Below are 20,653 nucleotides of genomic sequence, written 5' to 3' on the forward strand. Positions count from 1 at the left end.
AGGAGGTGTGGGTGCATGTGGCACTTCCTGTGGGTGCAGGGGAAGGTGCCAAGGGGGAGATTGGTAGGAAGGAATGAGTGAACAAGGGATTCATGGAGGGAATGGTCCCTACAGAAAGTAGAGTGGGGAGGAGAGGCGAAGATGTGTTTGGTGGTGGGATCGTGTTTGGTGGTGGGATCATGTTTGGTGAAAATTATGGAAGATGATGTGTTGGATGTGGAGGCTAGTGGAATGGTAGGTGAGGATAGGGGGAATCCTGTGTTTGTTGCATCTGGGGGCAGAGGGGTGAAGTGCCAGTTGATGAAGTCGACAAAGGCGATGTGGTCAAACAATAAGCATTTATTGTTTTTATTAGCAGAAACTCGTGGTACAATAATGAAAGACAATAGGTGCATATACAGTTATACCCAAGGGGAGTGTCCTTATCAGTTTAGATAATGCACAGCCAATATTAGTACAGCAAGGCACGCCAGAGGGGAGACAGGCAGCTTGGCAGAAATTCACCACAAGGGGGCCTGAGCAGAATTACAGAAAATGAAGGAGATGTGAGTAAGGACTGAGTTGATGGTGGTGGGGGGAAGCCACATTTGTGGAAGAAGGACACTTCAGATGATCTGGACTGGAAGACCTCATCTTGGGAACAGATACAGAGGAGAGAAATTAGGAGAAAAGGATAGAATCCTTGCAGGAGACTGGGTGTGAAGACATGAGTATAGTCAATATAGTTGTGGGAGTTGGTGGGTTTGTAAAATATGTCAGTGGAAGGCTTGACTTCCGAGATGGAGACAGAGAGATCAAGAAAGCAGAGAGTGTCACCAGAAATGGACCAGGTGAGGGAGATCATTTGGATTCCTCTTCCTACCATGACAGACATCAACACACACAATGCATGGGGAAGAACTTTGTGATATTGTGAAGGACTTCTCACACCCTTTTGTAAACTTTTCTCCTTTCTGCCATCTAGAAGGAGGTACCATAGCATTTGGGCCCTCATGTCCAGACTGTGCAAGTTTTTTTCCCCAAACCATCAGGCTCCTCAATTCCTGGAACATGTGTACTAGTATATCATGGATTTTTTTAATTGTATTATGATTTGATATTTAACTCCTCTTTATGTCAATCTGCTCCATGGTACTGGAGAAACGCTATCTTGTGTTTACTGTGCATTGCATTAGTAATTATGGTATGAATGACAAATAAAAGTGACTTGACGTGAGGTGAATTTGAGTTCTGGGTGGAAGTTGGCAGCAAAGTGAATGAAGTTGATGAGCTCATCAGCAGTATATGAAGCAGCTTTGATATAGTCATCAATATAGTGGAGGAAGAATTGAGGGGCCTTACCTGTGAAAGCTTGCAGCATGGATTGCTCCACAAAGCTCACAACCAGGCAGGCGAAGCTGGGACCCATCGGGCACCCATGGCTACTCTTTCAGAATTAGGACCAGGATTTATTGTCATGAACAAGTCATGAAGTTCGGTGTTTTGTGGCAGCGTCATAGTGTAAACATAGATAGTCTAACCATCTTACGACATTATTATAAAAAATAAAATAAAATCAATAATAACATTAATAGTGTCAGTAAAGAAAGAAAGTGTTTTTGGTTCATTGATTATTCAGGAATCTGATGGCAGCAGGAAGAAGCTGTCCTTGTGCAGCTGAGTGCTCGTATTTAGGCTCCTGTACCTTTTCCCTGATGGTAACAGATGAAGAGGGCATGGTTTGGGTGGTGGTGGGCCTTTGAGGACAGAGGCTGCTTTTTTAAGATACCGCCTCATGTAGATGTCCTCGATGGAGTGAAGTCTGGTGCCTGTGATGTCACAGGCTGAATTAACAACCCTCTGGAGTTTATTCTTGTCCTGAGAGTTGGCATCTTCATACCAGACAGATGCAACCAGCCAGAATGTTCTCCACGGGACACCTGTAGAGTTTTACGAATGTCTTCGGTTACATACCAAACATCCTTAGACACCTCACAAAGAACAACCTCTGACAGGCCTTCTTTGTGATTCCATCAACATAAGAGGCTGCAGGTCAGATCCTCGGAGATGATCACACCCAGGAATTTGAAGTTCTTGACCTCTCCACTACTAAGGCCTCGATGAGGACTGGGTCATGTTCCCCTGACTTCCACAATCATCTCCTTGATGTTGAGTGCAAAGTTGTGCTGTTACACCATTCAGCAAGCTGATCCATCTCCCTCCTGTAACACTTCCTCATTGCCGTTTGTGATTCTGCCGACAACTGTGGTGTCATCAGCAAACTTGTAGATGGCATTGGAATTGTGCCTGGCCATTCACTCATAGATGTATAATGAGTAGAGCAGTGGGATAAGCATGTATCCTTGGGATGCACCTGTGTTGAGGAGGAAACGTTATTTCCAATTCATACCGACTGTGGTCTTCCAATGAGAAACTCAAGGATCCAGTTGCAGAGCCTAGAGTTTATAGCTTCTTGACCAGCACTAAGGGAATGATGGTTCTGAAGGCCGAGTTGTAGTCGATGAAGAGCAGCTGTATGTACGAATTGCTCTTTTCAAGGTGATTCAGAGCTGAGTGAAGAGACACGAAGCGATTGTGATGACAGGCGAATTGCAATGGGTCGATACCTTAGATACGTGTTAATTCAGGCCATGACCAGCCTCTTGAAGCATTTTGACTTGAAGAAAGTAGGATTAGTCAAAGGAGAAGTTATTAAGTGTGAGAACAAGTTCTGCTAGGTGGAGGAGGATGATGGGGGAGGGTGACTGGTTATATCTCTTGTCAAGAAGGAAACAAAAGGCTTTAAGACCTTCTGCATGGGGATGGAAGAGTAAATGGAGGAGGATGGTGGGGGAGGGTGACTGGTTATATCTCTTGTCAAGAAGGAAACAAAAAGCTTTGAGACCTTCTGCATGGGGATGGAAGAGTAAATGGATTGGATGTCCATAGTGAAAATGAGGTGATCAAGTTAAGGGAATTGGAAGTCATTGAAGAGATGGAGGGCATGTGAGATATCATGGATGTAGGTGGGGAGGGATTGGACCTGGAGAGAAAAGATGGATTAAGACAATACTAGGAACAATGGGTCTACAAGGATCATTGGATTTGTGTATCTTGGGTAAGAGATAGAACCAGGCAGTACAGGCATAGGGTATAATAGGCTTGGAGACCATGGGAGGTGACCAGAGGTGATGAGGTTGGAGATAGTGTTAGAGATGGTGATTTGATGTGCTGTTGAGAAAGGGGTATGTAGACTGAGGTTTCTGTGAGCTCTCCTCTGGCCTCAGCAAGGGAGAGGTCAGTGCGCCAGACCACAATAGCACCACCTTTGCCTGCAGGTTTGATCGTGAAGTTTGGATTGTTGTGGTGAGAGTGGTGGGCAGAGAGTTCAGAGGAGGTGAGATTGGAATGAGAGAGAGGAGTGGAGAAGTTGAGACAGTTGATGTCTCAGTGGCAATTGGAAATCCAGAGCTGGTGGCTGGCCAGGACAAGGTGTCCAAAAGGAGAAAGAAGGCATAAAGTGGGAGAAGGGGACGAGTGGGGGAGGGGGGGAATGGAGGGTCATGGTCACGAATGTGGGCATGGATACGGAGACAAAGGAAGAAAAGTTCAGCTTCGTAGTATAGGCAGAGGGGGACGAAGATGAGGGCTCTACATGAGGACTGAGTGCTCTGTCTTAGAGAGGGGAAGGCCAGAGACAATGGTAAACACCAAGCAGGGATCAGAGTGGAAGTCAGTGTGGTGGCAGATGTTGGGAGGATTAGGGAGGTCACAATCTCATGACTGCCCCACCAAGACCACCCGTACTTTGTTTCATGCACTCTCCCAACAAGACCACCCATAATTTGGAGGTACATCACTTAATTTTCCGTCTGGGCACTCTCGACCGGATGGCATCAACATCGACTTCTCCGGTTTCTGCTAGCTTACTCTCCATTGTTCCTCCCTTCCTTTTCCCTTTCTCTTCCTTCCTCCAGCTTTCTACCCATTTCCCTCTCCATTCACAGAGCCATCTCTTCTCCCCCTGTTTGCTGGTGTGTCCTCCCACCTTTATCCACCTATTACCTCCTGCCTTTGGGATTGCACCCCTCTCCCTCCCCATCCCCCCCAAACCATTTTGTTCGGATGCCTACCTACATTTTTTCACACCTTGAAGGGCTCAAGCCCAAAACATTGGCTTTATCTTTATCTTTGCTATATACATTGTTTCTCCAGCATTTTTTTTTACTTCAACCACGGTATCTCCAGACTTTAGTATTTTACTGGATTCTGAGAATAATCAGAATGGAATGGAATGCTGGAAAGCTGCCTGGCAGCTTTAACAGATGTTAATAATTGACAGGACGGGGCCTTCTGCTGATAATTGCAACCAATGAACAGTTATGAGGTACCTTTGTTCCAAAAAAGTGAATATGTCGCAATGCTTGATATTGTTTGGGGAAAGGGGGTATACGATGCATCTAGATGGCTGTGAGCTATAATAAAATGTGCTGTTTCCCTAAAGCATCAGTGTTCAGTTAGATAAATTATAAAATGGATGGAAAAGAAGGCAAAATTGCAGGGAGGATAATTATTCATTGGATATAGATAATGTAATGGAAGTGGACAGGCTGGGATTCCTTAAGTGTCAAGAAATCTTTTCTTAAATACATAGAGGGCCCTAATTGAGAGGGTGCAATACTGGATCTCTGATTAGGGAACAAGGCAGGGCAAGTGAGACGTTTCAGAGGTGAGTACTTTGGGACTAATGACCATAATTGCATTAATTTTAAAATAGTTTTAAGACTAAAATCCTAAATTGGAGCAGGGCCAATTTTAAAGTCTTTAATCAGGAACTTGCAGGCGTTGATTATAAGACAAGCAGGAGACTTTAAAAGTGAAATAGAACACCCTCAGGAACAGCATTTTCAGAATTAAATTTTACTGTCATGAACATGTCATGAAATTCGTTGTTTTGTGGCTGCATCACAGTGCAAACCTTTATATAAACCACCTGACAAAATAAATTTAAAAAGTACAAGAGAAAGTCAAAGTAAGGTAGTGTCTGTGGTTCATTGCTCATTCCGGAATCTGATGGCAGAGGAAGAGAAGCTGTCCTTGTGCAGTTGCATGCTTACCTTTAGGTTTCTGTACCTTTTTCCTGATGGCAGCAGAGAGAAGAGGGCATGGCCTGGTGGTGGGGGCTCTTGAGGATAGAGGTTGCTTTCATAAGATAATGCCTCCTGTACACATTAGAGTTGACAAGGCTGGCAGGTTTAGCAAACCTTGGTTGTTTGGGGATATTAATGCATTGGTCAGAAAACATTTAGGCAGCCAGAATCAAGAAAATCCCTCAATGAACCTGAGAAATGTAGTTCACTAAAGAGGGAAATCAAGAGGGGAAAAATGAAGACATGAGGTAGCTCTGGCAGACAAGCTAAAGAGAATCCCAAGAGATTCTACAGGTATATTAAAACTACAAGGGAAACAAGGAAGAGAACAGGTCCCCTTAAGATTCAATATGGTTATCTATGCGTGCAGCCACAGGAGGTGAGTGAAGCCTTAAAGGAATATTTCTCACCTGTCTTTACTGTGGAAAAGGTCACGGAAGCTAAGGAATTGAGGCAGATAAGTAGTGATGTCTAAACCATATCTAAATAATTAAAGAGAAGCTAGTTGCAATCTTAATAAAAGTGCTTAAGGTGAACAAAGTCCCCGGCCATTGTCAAGTATATTCTAGGATATTGTGGGAATCAGGGGAAGAAATTGTGAGAGACTTGGCAGATTTGTATAACCAGTCGACTCGAGCTGGATAGTGCAAAAGCTTTATTTAAGAAGGGCTTTAAGGAACTACAGACTGGACAGCATAACATTAGTGATGGGAAAGTTAAAGGGGATTCTAAATGACAGAATTCACCAGCATTTGGAAAGGTAAGGTCTGATTAGGAAAAATCAGCATGGTTATGTCTGTGGAAAATAATGTCTCACAAATATGATGGGATGTTTTGAAGAGGTCAACAAGAGGAATGACAATGGCAAGATGTACATTATCTGCATTGATTTTTTTTCATTACTTTTGAGAAAAAGTCCCACATGGTACACTAAACCAGAAAATTAGATCACAAGGTATTGAAGGTGAGTTGGCCAATTGGATTCAAAATTAGCTTGGTAGCTCAGGGTAGTGGACGGCTGCTTTTCTGATTGGAGACCAGTGGCCAGCAGTGCAGGAATCTGCAGTGGGTCCATTATTGTTTGTCATCTATATTAATGATTTGGATGACAATATAGTTAGCATGGTTAGTAATTGCAGATGACAATTAAAATTGATGTTATAATGGACAGCGATGATGGTTGTCTAAGTTTACAACAGGATCTAGATCAACAAGGGAAAATGGAATTAACTCAGATATGTGTGATGTGATGCATTTTGCTAAGTTAAACTATGATAGGATTGCACAGTAAATTATAAGGTACTGGAGTGGATTGCAGGACAAAGAGACCTAAAGGCAAAGATATATGGTTCCCTGTGGACAGAACAATGAACAATGTGTTTGGTATGCTTGCATTCATTGGTAAGAACACGGAGTACAGGAGGAGGGACATCACGTTACCATGACACAAGATGTTAATGAGATCACATTTCAAGTACTGTGCACAATTCTGGCTGCCCAAGGATGTCGTTGAACTGGAAAGGATGCAAAAAGGATTCACCAGATCGAAACGGACTTTTTTTCTCCCCTGGTCCATAGAATGATATTAGGGAGGTACATAAAATCTCGAGTGGCATTGCTAAGCTGAATTATCCTACATCTTTTTCCCAGGGTGGAGGAGCCCAGAACTAGAGGGCATATGTTTAAGGTGAGGAGGTTGAGATTTAAAAGCATCTTGAGGGCCAACTTTTTCTACAGAGGATGCTGTGCATATGGAATGAGCTGCCAAAGCAATCTATAGAAACAGATACAATATTCATGTTTAAAAGATATTTAGACAGGTACTTAGCAACAGTTTAGAGGAATATAGGCCAAATGTGGGCAAACAACAATAGCTCAGTTTAAAAAAACCTCTATATGGAATGTTCTAAAAATGGGAATGAGCAACTTCAGTGCAGGTAAGGATGTGCTAAGAGTGGATGTGTTTGCTGTCTTGAGGTCCACAAGCTCTCAGGCCAATTATATTTAAGACCGACCTACAATGAGAATTAGGAAAGTGGGAAAAAAAAAGGTAAGTTTACATGTCTAAGTTCTTGTTATGATGCCTTGGCCACTCACTTTCTAGGCCAGCAATCTGCAGAGATGAAAAACAATGCATCAGAGATTCTGCAAAACGATGATAAAAATTGTCTTGATGCATGAATTACAAAACAGATAAATAGCTCAGCAGGCATTAAATGGATTTAATGAATTCAGAATCCTTGAAACAAATATACATAGTTCTTTCTTTTCTTCTTTGGCTTGGCTTCGCAGACGAAGATTTATGGAGGGGGTAAAAGTCCACGTCAGCTGCAGGCTCGTTTGTGGCTGACAAGTCCGATGCGGGACAGGCAGACACGGTTGCAGCGGCTGCAGGGGATAATTGGTTGGTTGGGGTTGGGTGTTGGGTTTTTCCTCCTTTGCCTTTTGTCAGTGAGGTGGGCTCTGCGGTCTTCTTCAAAGGAGGTTGCTGCCCGCCAAACTGTGAGGCGCCAAGATGCACGGTTTGAGTGTTTGTGGTATTTATTGATAAAGAATTTGTGGAACAAACAAATATCATTTCATGATTTTCATAGACTTGAGAATTGGAATAGCGCGGAAATAATGTTCATTAAAATAACTGGCAACTGGAAATCCCCACATGTTGCTTAAATGCTTTGAGGCTCAAACACTTCTATTAATTTTCTTATAACGTAGCTTAACTGACAATTTTAACATTTATATTTAAAAAATTCCATCTTTACCAGCACAGCAGACTACAATCTTTAGGAGAAAATACATTTTTTTAAAAACTGATTTCACTCTGCGGCTCCACAAAGGCCAGTATTTTGCCTCAAGCTACTATGAATGTATGACAGATTTGGGTTTTATAAAATATTTTATTAAAAGTTTTCATCCATGTAATTATACTTATACAGGGTCAATACTTTATTAAGTTTAAAAATTAGTGATTACATTGGTGCTAACCCTCCCCCCCCCCCTTGCCCACCCTCCCCTCCCTCTTATCCCCAACCAGTATAAAGATAATTATGACAGTAGGGGGTACAATATATAGTTATATAAAATTATTGTATAAAAAGAGTAAGAAAAAGTATAAGTAAAATCAATCTGGTTCATTCACACACTGGAATCTTACAGTATTTATATTAAACAACTTTAGGGAAGAAAATTATACAGGTCTTAAGAGGCTGGAAGCACATCTGATTTTCAATTCACTACAATATGACAGATTTGTGTGCCTGATTCAGCAATCAGTGATCATTTCATACATTCAGCCAACTTGATCTTGCATATGATTAATGACAAATGCTAACACTATTGTCACTTGTTAATGATTACTTCAAGAAACTCACCTCCTCAAATGCCTTTTTTTGTGAATGCTTTTCTCATAAAACATATAAAATAGAACATTACAACACAGTTCAGGCCCTTTGGCCCTCAATGTTGTGCCAACCCATATATTCCTTAAAAAAATACTAAACACTCCCTACCCCATAACATTATTTTTCTTTCATCAATGTGCCTGTCTAAGAGTCTCTTAAATGCCCCTAATATTTCTGCCTTCACCACCATCCCTGGCAAGGCATTCCAGGCACCCACAACTCTGTGTATATTTAAAAAAAAAGACCCTTACCCCTAATGTCTCAGATAAATTTTCCTCCCTTTACTTTGTACATATCTCCTCTAGTAATTACTATTTATATCATGGGAAAAAGGCACAGTCTCTCATAATCTTGTAGGCCTCTATTAAGTCTCTTCTCATCCTTCTACCCTCCGAAGAGAAAAGTCCCACCTCTGCTATCCTTGCCTCATAAGACTTATTTTCCAATCCAGGCAACATCCTGGTAAATTTCCTCTGCACCCTCTCCATACTGCCCTTGCTTTGTGCTAATTGGCCCTTATTGTAACTCTATACTCCTTGAGAGATGTATGGATTCGGACCCCAACACCCCTCTGTTCGTCGCCACTCCTAAGTAACCCACCATTAACCCTGTACTCCTCTGCCTTGTTTGTCCTTCCAAAATGCATCACCCAACACTTATCTGCATTGAACTCCATCTGCCACTTTTCTGCCCAACTCTGTATCCTGTCTATATCCTTTTGTAACCTATGACAACCTTCAGCACCATCCACAACTACTGCAACCTATGTATCATCTGCAAACTTACTTAAGCCTCTTCATCTAGGTCAGAATATTTTCCTTCCACTACTACTCTCTGCTTTCTACATGCAAGCCAATTTTTTATCAACACAGCTAAGGTACCATGGATCCCATGCCTCACGACTTTCTGAACAAGTCTCTCAATCCACCGAAAAGGCCCAGTCTTTCACAGAGCAGGCTTTGTTATGAATTTCACAAAAATGGCTGGTCATAAGAGCTGCTTTCTAAAGCTCTGTTCTCTTCATCAGTTAGCAGGTCTTTGTAAATGTATCAAATTCTGCAACAGTGACCAGCCTTCCCTCGGTTCTTCCAATATATCGAATTATCGCTGGGCTGTGACTTGTGTGAAATGTTAAATGTTAACTGTAACCATTCACTCCCTCTTGTCTATACCATCCCTTACAGTAATAATCCCATTTTACTAAAATGGGAGCTTGTAATAATAGATCCTATCTTAAGAATTCTCTTCAATAGTTTGCACACCACTGATGTAAGACTCACATAAAGAAATAAAGGTCTATAATTCTCAGGGTTCTCCCTATTACCATTTTTAAACAAGGGGACCACATTTGCTATTCTTCAATTTTCTGGCTCCTCCCCTGTGGCCAAAGAGGACTCAAAGATCATAGCCACTGCCCCAGCTCTCTCTTCCCTCCCTTCCCACATCAACCTGGGATATATCGGATCCGGCCCTGGGCACTTATCAACCTTAATATTTTTAAGAAGATCCAACACTTCCTCTTCCTTATCTCCACACTGTCCAACACACATGGTTGTTCTACTCCAGCACCCTGTTCCAAGTCCTTTACTCTTGTGAATACTGAAGCAAAGTATTCATTTAGGATCTTCCCGACCTCTTCCACCTTCAGGCACATGTTGCCTCCTTTATTGGCCCCAGCTTCATTCTCATCATCCTTCTGTTCTTCACATATGCAAAGAATGCCTTGGGGGTCTCTTAATCCAATATGACTATTTTCTCTGGATTTGGGGCTTTCCTCAATGTTTTTGAATATTTTACTTGTTTCCTCAATTTAAATAGATAATTTCTCTCTTAAGCATATAATTTATTATTTTACAGATTTGAATTGTATCGCTTTTGATTCAGCTTTTATTCATTATAAATATATCAGTCATTGAACCTTTATTTTAAACTTGCTCTTGAAATTCATAATTATACTGCACCTCTTTTCCTGATTTTCCATATTTTTAGATTTGGCTGACATGGAATAGATAGATGCTTGTTCACTACGATTACCACCAAACTCATTTGCTGTCTGTGCCTGCATAGAAATTCCTTTATATTTTTACACCTTTAGTTGCCTGGAGCTATAACAATTACTTTGTATATGTCCGCATTAGAATCTAGTTGATGTATCCTAGTTACTTGGGTATTGCTCAGTAATGAACCTCCTTTCTCATGGCTTCTTGCCCATATTTCTTGCATTAACTTATGTAGCTTTTTGTGTCAATTCCTTCATAATCTCCAATCTATTTTATAATTAGCTTTGTAGGGGAATTAATTAATGGTACTCATTAATTCAACATATTAACAAGTCTAAAGAAGAGGGATTTCAACTAATTTGTGTTTTGGCCCATCTTCCACTTTTGATTGTGGGCTGCAATTTGTATAGATACATGAATGAATACAGGGCAATGACAGTCAAGAAAAAAAAACCCAGCTATTTATAACAATGGCAAATACAAACAAGATATCAATCAATCTTAATTCATGTTTAATTATTAAATCATTGGGCAAGGCAATACACATGAGTAGCTGGTTTTGTTTTGTGTTGATGTAGGAAATATCCATGATTGATGACTGATGCATCAAGACCTGTTCAGTTACTAAACCTTTTTTTGAAAACATAAATGATTCCAGGATTATTCCAATAGTTCCCAAGTGTTGTTGGAATACCAACAAAGAAATTCACCATCAGTCTGGGCAAATATTGCAGACAAAATACCATGAAAAGTTCTGCTTCACTTATGAGAAATTTCACCCGTGTAAATTTTAAACACCTCTTTATTTCTTTATTTATTTATTTTGCAGATATTGGAAAACTCAAATTTGTGTGTCTTGTTTCTCTACAACAATCCAATAAAAACACTTTTTTTTTCCACTTTTTAAAAATGTTGGTGCAGGAAACTATTTTGCACAACCACTTCAAATGATGGTCCATCCCAGAATAACCTCAATTTATATGAATGTATCTACTGTATCAATTTGTAATTTTTTCACTTGAGTAAAATTAAATGAAACAGAACTTCTAAAATAAATGCATAAAATAAAAACACAACATAGAAATTGTACATTGTACACCAATTTCTTTTTATAACAAGTCAATCCATAAATGTCTCTCTTGCTTCAACAGGGTATCTTTGTTACTAGAGTGCAGCCAGATGGACCAGCATCCAACCTGTTACAGCCTGGAGACAAAATCCTCAAGGTACGCTGAAGCTTTTGCAAATTTAAATGGTCCACATAAAAAGAGCAAAATAAAAATTGCTAGGTGAATAAATTATGGCTCTGACATACCCAAGTAGCACTCGGGACATTGAAGAGCAGGTCAGTAGGCAGATTTTGGAATGGTGCAGAAATAACAGCGTTGTTATTACAGGAGACTTCAATTTCACAGATATTGACTGCCACCTTGTTAGGCATTTGGTGAGTTTGGGAGGCACTTAGCGAGAGTGCGAGGAACTTGGCATGGCTAGCACCTCCTTACAGCAAGAGGGATTGATGGAGCAGAATTTGTCAGGTGTGTCCAAGTATGTGGACAAGCCGACTAGAAGAGAGCCCATACTAGATTTAGTACTGGGTAATGAATCTAGGGGAGCATTTCGATGAAAGTAACCACAGCTATGGACAAGATAGGAGTTGACCAAATGATAAAACGTTTAACTGGGGAAGCATCAATTATGATGGAATTAGATAGGAACTAGGGGTAGCAAATTGGGAACACATGTTCTCAGAGAAACGCACAAGAGGAATGTGGAGGATGTTTAGGGACCACTTGCACGGGATTCTGTATAGGTTTCTTCCACTGAGACAGGGAAATTATGGTAAGATAAGGGAACCATGGTTAACAAAGGAGGTGAGAAAGCTAGGTAAGAGGAAGAAGGAAGCAAAAAACAGTAAGGGCTCATGAGAAATATATGGTAGCCAGGAAGGAACTCAAGAAAGGACTTGTGAGAGCTAGAAGAGGGCATGAGAGGCCTTGGTGTCCTGTTGGGAAGTGTATCAGGTTTGGTAGATTCACAGAGAGACTGTCACAAGTGTTACAATCAACATAACATTTATTAACACATGGGAAACATACAGGGGATAATGTTAAATGCTACGCAATCACTATTTCATTTAAACCATGATATAGACATTCACCTCGGACTTCAGTTGGACTCCAACAACGGTAAACTTATACGACCCACTCACGTACTATGAACAGGGACTCTTACACACACCCGGTTCCCTTACCAACAGGGGTGTGGCTCTCTACATGTATTGATCTATCGCAATACTATGGCTCATCTTCAGTGTAGTGCACATCTTATCCATGACACATCCAGCTATGTCTACAGTAGTGACCTGGCATGGAGTGATGTCCTGGGCTTGGACCAAAAATGTTCTGTGTGTTGGTGTTATATACAGAGCTAATCTGTGTTTCTAGCCAATAATGACCCTACATAATTTAAATTAGTCAACAGCAAAGTGTGCACTGATGGGTGGCTAGAGTCCAACTTTGATTGGCAGATGTGACTTCCAAATAAGTTTCAGACAGGAAGGACACATGACCACCTGCAATACACACATTCCAGATAAGCAGGGAGGCCACGCTTCCTCTACACACAACAGCCGATCCCTTGGAAGTCACATTACTCTGCAATCACTCGAAGACGGATCAATATATACATGTGCCTTCCATATGCTAGACAAGGCACATAATCAAATTCAATGACAACACCTCACCAACTTCCTCCCCACCAAATGGGTGTGCTGTGTTTCAAATGGAGCAGGGTTCTGTGGGAGCTGCTCCCTAGAGTCAGAGAGGAGTGTAGAGAAAGAAATTTGTCAAGTCACCAACTCTGATTTCTCTGGCTTGGGTGGCAAATATGAGCACCCTTACCACCAAAGTCTGTGAGTAGGTAGTGCAAGGTCATCCATCAGGTGCCAGTCCTCTCTTTGCTTGTGGATCCCGTGCCTTGGCTTCATGCTTGGGCACTCCCTAAGCACAGAACCTAGATGCCCGTTGCCGTGCTATCCCATGGTGAGGCAGGGGGCAGGCCGGCAGATGTATATCCAGGGTGTACCTAGGGCATCCTGATTTCCTGGGCAGTTATCTGACACCAGGATGCCGTTCTTGTTCGCGTTCTCATTAAATGGGTGCTACAAGTGCCTGTGTTGGATCCCTGTTACGATAGCCAGGACTGAAAGTCAGCCTATTAGTGATTTTAAATAAAAGCTTCTGAAGCACCAACACCATGAGGTATTTGTTTCTGTTAATGGGAGTTCTGCGACAATGCCACTGTCAAGTGAAACAAAATATACAGTATAAAACGTTTATTATTATTGTTTGCTCAATTACACTCTACTGATAAACTAAATTTGTATCTGTAACACTATGAAATATAACTGAATCTGTGACACTACTTTTAAATTGTAACCTCTATTCCATGAAGGTTAAAGGTATCATTACTGCAGATCAGGATAATTAAAAAATTAGAAAAATAGCACAAAAGGTCCATAATAGATGTCGAATGCTGAGGTTTACGTTTCCATGGCAACAGCTCTTGCCTGTCTTGCTGAGTGTTCTTTGCATCATAGGTGATAAAAGCTATTTCTTGTTGGTTGCTGGAATGGAGCTCGCTGAAATCCACGATGGGATCGCAGCAGTCTGTTGAGATGAGCATTTTGTAGACTCTCACATCAAGAAGAGGAACAGCTTGAAGGGTAGTCTTCTCCTGTGTGTGGGTGGGAGAGCTCAAAAATAGATTAGTCAGGGGCCACTCTGGTGAGGGTGGACTAGAGGGGAGGATGGTTCAGGATGGAGTGGGCAATGCATCAGAAGCTCCACTCCCACGGGGCTTCCCCCCACAATGCCCTCTCCAGAGAGTACACATGCCTCCATAAGTCACCAGCAGGCCATTCAAAGCCTAAGCGAAGCTGACGGCAGTCAACTGGGCCCTGCAGGAGTGTTGCATCTCCGCTCCCTCTCCCTGGGGGTCTGTACCAGAGGCAGCATTGGTATTTTTAGATATCTTTTGTTTTAATATTTTTTCTTACTTCCTCAAAACACTCAATTAGGCTTGTGAGGTATGACCTACCCCACACAAAGCTGTGCTGACTACTACAAATCCTGACCTGAAGAATCTTTTCCAATAGTTTGCTCACCACTAACACAAGATTTACTAGGATTACCAGGATTCTTTCTATTATTTTTTTAAACAAGATAACATTAGCTATTCTCCAATTCTCCGGTACTTCCCCTGTGGCCACGTAGTGGTTAGCGCAACGCTCTAACATCATCAACAATCTGTAAGGAGTTTGTACAGTCTTTCTGTGTCTGTGTGGGTTTTCCCCGGGAGCTCTGGTTTCTTCTCACTGTTCAAAATGTACTGGGGATTGTAGATTAGTAGGGTGTAATTGAGCGGCAATGGCTCATAGGCTGAAAGAACCTGTTACTGTACTGTATGTCTAAATTTAAATTTAAAGATCATTGCCAAAGCCCCCACAATCTCTTTCCTTGCTTTATGCAGTAACCTGGGGTATATCTCGTCCAGCCCTGGGGACTTATCAATCTTCATGTTTTTAAGAAGATTCAACACTTCTTCCTTCTCAACTTTAGCATGTTCTAGCACATAAAGTTGTTCTCTACTGATCTCACATTGACCAAGGTCCCTCTCTCTGGTGAACACTGAAACAAAGTATTCATTTAGGACCTCCTCTGTCTCCAGACATGTTCTCTCCTTTATCCTTAAGTGGCCCTACCTTCACTCTAGTCGTCCTTCTGTTCTTCACGTATGGAAAAGAGTGCCTTAGGGTTTTCTTAATCCTACTTGCCAAGTGTGTGTGGAGGAAACCTGGCCTCCCTGCCTGTCTGGAATGTGTGTATTGCAGGTGGCCACGTGTCCTCCCCATCTGAAACTTATTCGGAAGTCACATTACCTGTCAATCAAGATGAGACTCTGGCCACCATCAGTACACATCTTGCTGCTGGCTAATGTAAATTATCTAGGGGCATTATTGGCTAGAAGCACAGATTAGGACTGTATATAACACTAACACACAGATCATTCTTTTCTCTGCCTCATGGTCCAAGCCCCGGACATCGCTCCATGCCGGGTCGCTACTGTGGACATAGTCAAAGAACATACAGTAAAACTCCTGGTATCTGGCACCTACAGGGATGGTAAATGCTGGATTAGCGAGTTTTTCAGTTGCTTGAGACTCGCTCTTACAATCCCTAATGAATACATCTGCATTAAGAATAATCAGTTCAAAAGACAAAAATATTATACTGTATTTACATTGCACAAATTTCACTTGCATGCATATTTAAACCTTAAAGAATTTTACTTTCTTTTCAGTCATATTCTCTGAAAACGTTTAACTGTTGCTGCATCTGCAGGTTTCTCCCCCTCCATAAAGCAACCCGAAAGACGGACAATAAAATTTTTGTTTATTAGCTCTCCCTACCTCAAGTTTACAGATAAAGCCTTACTAATATACTTAATAATATTCTAATAAAGCCTCTTACTAAGCAAGGATAAGGGGACACTTTAAAAGGTTCACCCCATTGGCAAGCAGCATCAACCAGTTCTTCATCTTGGGTGACACCATTGCTATTTCACACAACTTTATTCAAACAGCTGTTCGGAGCAAAGCATGACCAAGGTACTGCATTGGCTGAATATTTGCTCCCATATTCATCATAGGTTTATGTGTTACTTTGGAGAACATTTATTTTTACAATTGTAAACTTTAATTTTTATTTATTTACTTTCCACGATTTTATGTTTGCCAGCTGCTTGAATTCTGGATAGATGTTTTACTGTATATTAGATTTGAAGTAAATTTGAAAGAAACTAAAAACTTAATATGAAAAAGGCAATACAAAGAAGTGCTAAAGGACAGTGAAGCAATGTTTGAAGTATATCCTCTTTACAAAACCAAACTAACTAACAGAGAAGGGTTATAGAGGTAGGGAGAGAGGGTGGGAAGTCAGAAGAGTTCTCAGTTGTTTTGCAGGTGGCACTTGTGCACCAATAAACTGCTAAATTTGGGATCCATCAGGATTATAAACTCCAGCTATAGAAGTTCTAGACATTACGAGGATAACTGCTGAACTATTAAAACAACATTTTACCAAGAGCCTTAATCAATTGCTTTTTTCCAGTTATTGTTTATACATACATGTATTTTATTGTTGTTTCATTGCAGGCCAATGGGCATAATTTTATACATATGGAACACGAGAAGGCAGTCTCACTTCTTAAGAGTTTCCAGAATACAGTGGATCTGATAATCCAACGTGAAGTTACAACTTAGAATTTAATTCATTTTTCTGTAGAAAGATTAAAATCCTTTACTGCAGCTTCCTGAGTGAGGAAAGCCAGGCAATTTTTTTCCTTTTTTTTTGCCAATTGCTGGACCAATGGCAACACTTGTGCCAAACTTATTACAGTACTAAGAAACTTATCAGCAATGTTTAATATTTTATCTTCACAATGTATCATTTACTAAATTGATGTTTATGTGGTGATTTTTCAGCCTGTCAGCTAGAGGCTGTGAAATGGCAGGTCATTTGGTGCAAATGTTTACAGTATATATATTTATTACATATATCATTCATTTTTGAGTGGATTTTTTTTTGTTAAGTATCTGAGCACCAAAAGCACATATGCTCTTTAGGAATTGCACCACCATTAAACACTGCCACAAACTTGTACATGACCTTTTTTGTAAAAAGCAAAAATGCATCAACAAGTGCATCAACAAATGAAAATAAACAAAGGAATTTAAAACTATTTTCTTATGAATAATTGAAAGAGAATTTGGACTTGGAGGGTTCATCAAATAATGTTATCTGTTCCACAAAAATTACAATTAAGTTGAAAGCGTAAGATGGTTTTATTTATATAAATATCTATAAAATGGAGTTAAAATATGCCCCAATTTTTTTTCATCTTTTAGAAAAGTGAATATGGAAGGAATGTTGGAGCAGGAAAAGTAACATTGATAAGTTTTTAAAACTCAAAGGACATCAGCATAATATTTTTAAGCAGATAAATTAGAGGGTTATTCCTGTTAAATTTTAAGAAATAATTGAATTTAATCTCCACATGTATTACAATATCCCTCATCATTTTGTGTTCATTAGATAAGAGCATCCAGTGTTGCAGACAATATTTTAATCTATTGTAGGGATATTGACATTTCAGTTAATATGCATGTTTCATTTTGCTATAAATATTGCAGCCATTCTTTTTATTACACTTTGAAAACAACACTGCTTTTCCAATTCATTGAATATTTGTTTAATTATTAATGGTAGAGGAGTCCACTAATCAGTTTGAATGTCATTTCTCCTTCCATTGAAAGAAACTGTTTCTATGTTTCTTTTTAAATAGAAAAGATGTTCCATGGTATTATTCAGTTATCAAAATAATATTATGAAACTATTAAAATTAGTGTTTAACTGTTGATAATCTACACATTTTGCAGAATATTCAATAGATAACAGATTAAAACTGGATTTTTTTTGGACAAATGTCAGTTTATATTGTCATACCAGAGATGGGATTAAAAATATGCAACTTTGTGAAATAGAGAAAAGCAACTACAAAGCAGCACTTCTTTACCAGGACAGGCAGGATTGGTGAAAATAAACTGATAGCAATTTATTTACAGTGCATCTAAAGTGTTTTAAATTATCTAAACCAATATGCACTATGTATTGTTAGATGAGTTGGAAAATTAAATGCAAAAATAATTTCAAATTCTTGCAAAGACATCTATCAACATATGCAACCGTCTTTGTAATTATTTTCTCACATGGTCCTCATTTTCTTTTGAAATTTACGTCAAGTACTTACTAATCTTTATATGAACACATCAAATTATTTAAACTTTAATACACATTCTTCTTCTGGGGAACTCACTATTTTATTAATGTGCCAAATGTCTTATAGCCTGGAAAAAATTGTGGGTTGGGATTAAAAATATTTGTTCAAGAATAAAGGTAAAATCAATGAACAATCTGCAGTGGTAGTTTTACCGAACTAACAGTGCAATTTGCATTCTATGTATGAAGGTCCAGTAGCTTTAGAATTCCGCTGTCATTGTGGTGAAGTGACTTCTCTGTATTGGGACATTTTAGTCAATGAATCAAAGAAAACTAAGGATACAGTTTGGCCCATCAGGCAGTTATCAAAAAGACCCTCTGGGACTTGTTCTGTGGCCATGAAAGTTAAATCTGTACAAGTTGACATTGAAGTACCACTTAAGTGTGTTAAATATTTCTGCCTTTTTCATCTATAGAGGCAGTTTCATCCCGCTGCACCCTCTAGATGAAAACATTTTGCTACTTACATCTCCCCTATCAATTACTTTAAATCTATGTTCCCTAGTGTTTGACCCCTCTGGTAAGAGAACTAGGTTTTCCCCATTTAATCTAGACTCTTATTTTAATACATCTGTTCTGCTTCTGTTGTACCAGCTTATTCAAGCTTTCCCCAGAATTAGAATCGAGTAAACCTCCTCTGTATTAATGCCAGTACAATTCTGACTTTTCTGCATTGGATTGACCAGAGTTGCATGTAATACTCAAGTTGTGGCTTAATAGGTGTATGCAGTTCAAGCAAAATGTCCCTATTCTCAGATTCCCTACTTCAGCTAACATATTCAGTCATGAGGGGCCTAACTAAAACATTGACCTGTATGTTACACTTAAGTCGACATGTACATCACTTGGAAGTTCCATAGCTTCCTTTTAACTCTTCCTGCAATTAAATTCAATTTGCCATTTTTCTGCCAAATAATCAGACAATTATACCTTCCCACAATCTTCAGTCAACTGCAGTTTGCAATTAATATTTAAATCCAATATTTTCATCTATTTGTTAATTTTTTTTTTCACCTCCAATGTAGGGGAGGGAATTCACCACTCATGGCTAGAATGCACTAAATTTCCCAAAATTCTTAAAATAGTTCAAATTAATTACCTCAATCTGCATCTTTTTGGGCTTGCAATAGGTGCTGTAGCTGAAGTATAATTTAAACACTTCAATTATTTAATCTCTGACTGACTAAATGGTATCTTTTGTAATTCTGTATTCCCTTTTGGCTCCATTAAAAGTTGATTCTTCCTATTTAATACTGCAGTTTTTAAAAATCAGCTCATAATTGAAAATTATCCTTCCAACTTTGCTGGGAATCTATTTTGAATAATGTGGTTGGATTACCGATCATGTAACGAGCTCTGAATGGAAGTTCCTTACTGAAGAGGATTGGTAAACCGAATCTAATTATACAGAGTTCCCCCTCAGCCTCCTTGCTCTTTGAAATCTGGAATAAGACAGGGCACATAAAAATAAAAGTGAAAGGAACAAATCCTAGTTTAGTTAACATTCTGTAACTAAACTGTTCATGAATAAGGTTTCCACAGTGCAAGAGAAAGGGACAGAAGTAAAACAATCCTCAGGCCACAATAGTTTAGATATTATAGAACAGGTTTCATTGTGAAAATGAACCCTTATAAATGCAGCTTTGTTGATGTAAAAACACTGTCATTTTTCTAGGTCATAATTCATAAATGAGAAGGAGGTATGGTAAAATTAAGTCTAACTGCAGTATTTTGTAAATAACTGTCAATGGTATTTAAATAACTTTTCATTTAGATTGTGAACATCTGCTTCTGCAGTCAAAAATATTTTACTCAACTTGAAAGCTGCTTTATGTGCAACAAAAGACAAAAAAAAATTTACAGGATTTTACAGTTTTTAATTTCACAGATAATAGTGAAGTTGACAAAACTTGTTTGTTCAAATGCACATGCAAGTCTAATCCTTCCAATTTTATTTAGGAATTGACAAATTTTACTGGTAGAGTGTATATGTGTTCAAAATGCATTTTGCATATTGTGAATGTACATACTTGGAGAAATTTTACCAGAGATTAAAAGGAATTAAGCTACTCATTTTCAATTTGGGTGCAAAGTATAGCAGAGCTATTTTTGGGCTTTGAAATTCTGGGATTTTTTTCTGTATTCAAAAAAAGTGAATAATGTAATGAAGTCTCTTTAATGAACAGATGCTCATTTAAATTGTCACACATTTGTAAATAATC

The 20,653-nt window shown here is 39.4% G+C and overlaps 1 protein-coding gene across 1 annotated transcript in view; it reads left to right on the forward strand.

Moving 5' to 3' along the window:
• Window positions 1–20,653, forward strand: part of lrrc7 (leucine rich repeat containing 7) — a 501,081-nt gene extending 480,428 nt beyond the window's left edge. The window contains exons 28-29 of the mRNA XM_069938447.1: window positions 11,682–11,756; window positions 16,748–20,653. Coding sequence (XP_069794548.1) covers window positions 11,682–11,756; window positions 16,748–16,855 — 183 coding nt within the window. The 3' untranslated portion in view covers window positions 16,856–20,653. The remainder of the gene's footprint in view (window positions 1–11,681; window positions 11,757–16,747) is intronic.

The sequence above is a fragment of the Narcine bancroftii genome, chromosome 5 (genome assembly GCF_036971445.1).
Source record: "Narcine bancroftii isolate sNarBan1 chromosome 5, sNarBan1.hap1, whole genome shotgun sequence".
Lineage (NCBI taxonomy): Eukaryota > Metazoa > Chordata > Chondrichthyes > Torpediniformes > Narcinidae > Narcine > Narcine bancroftii.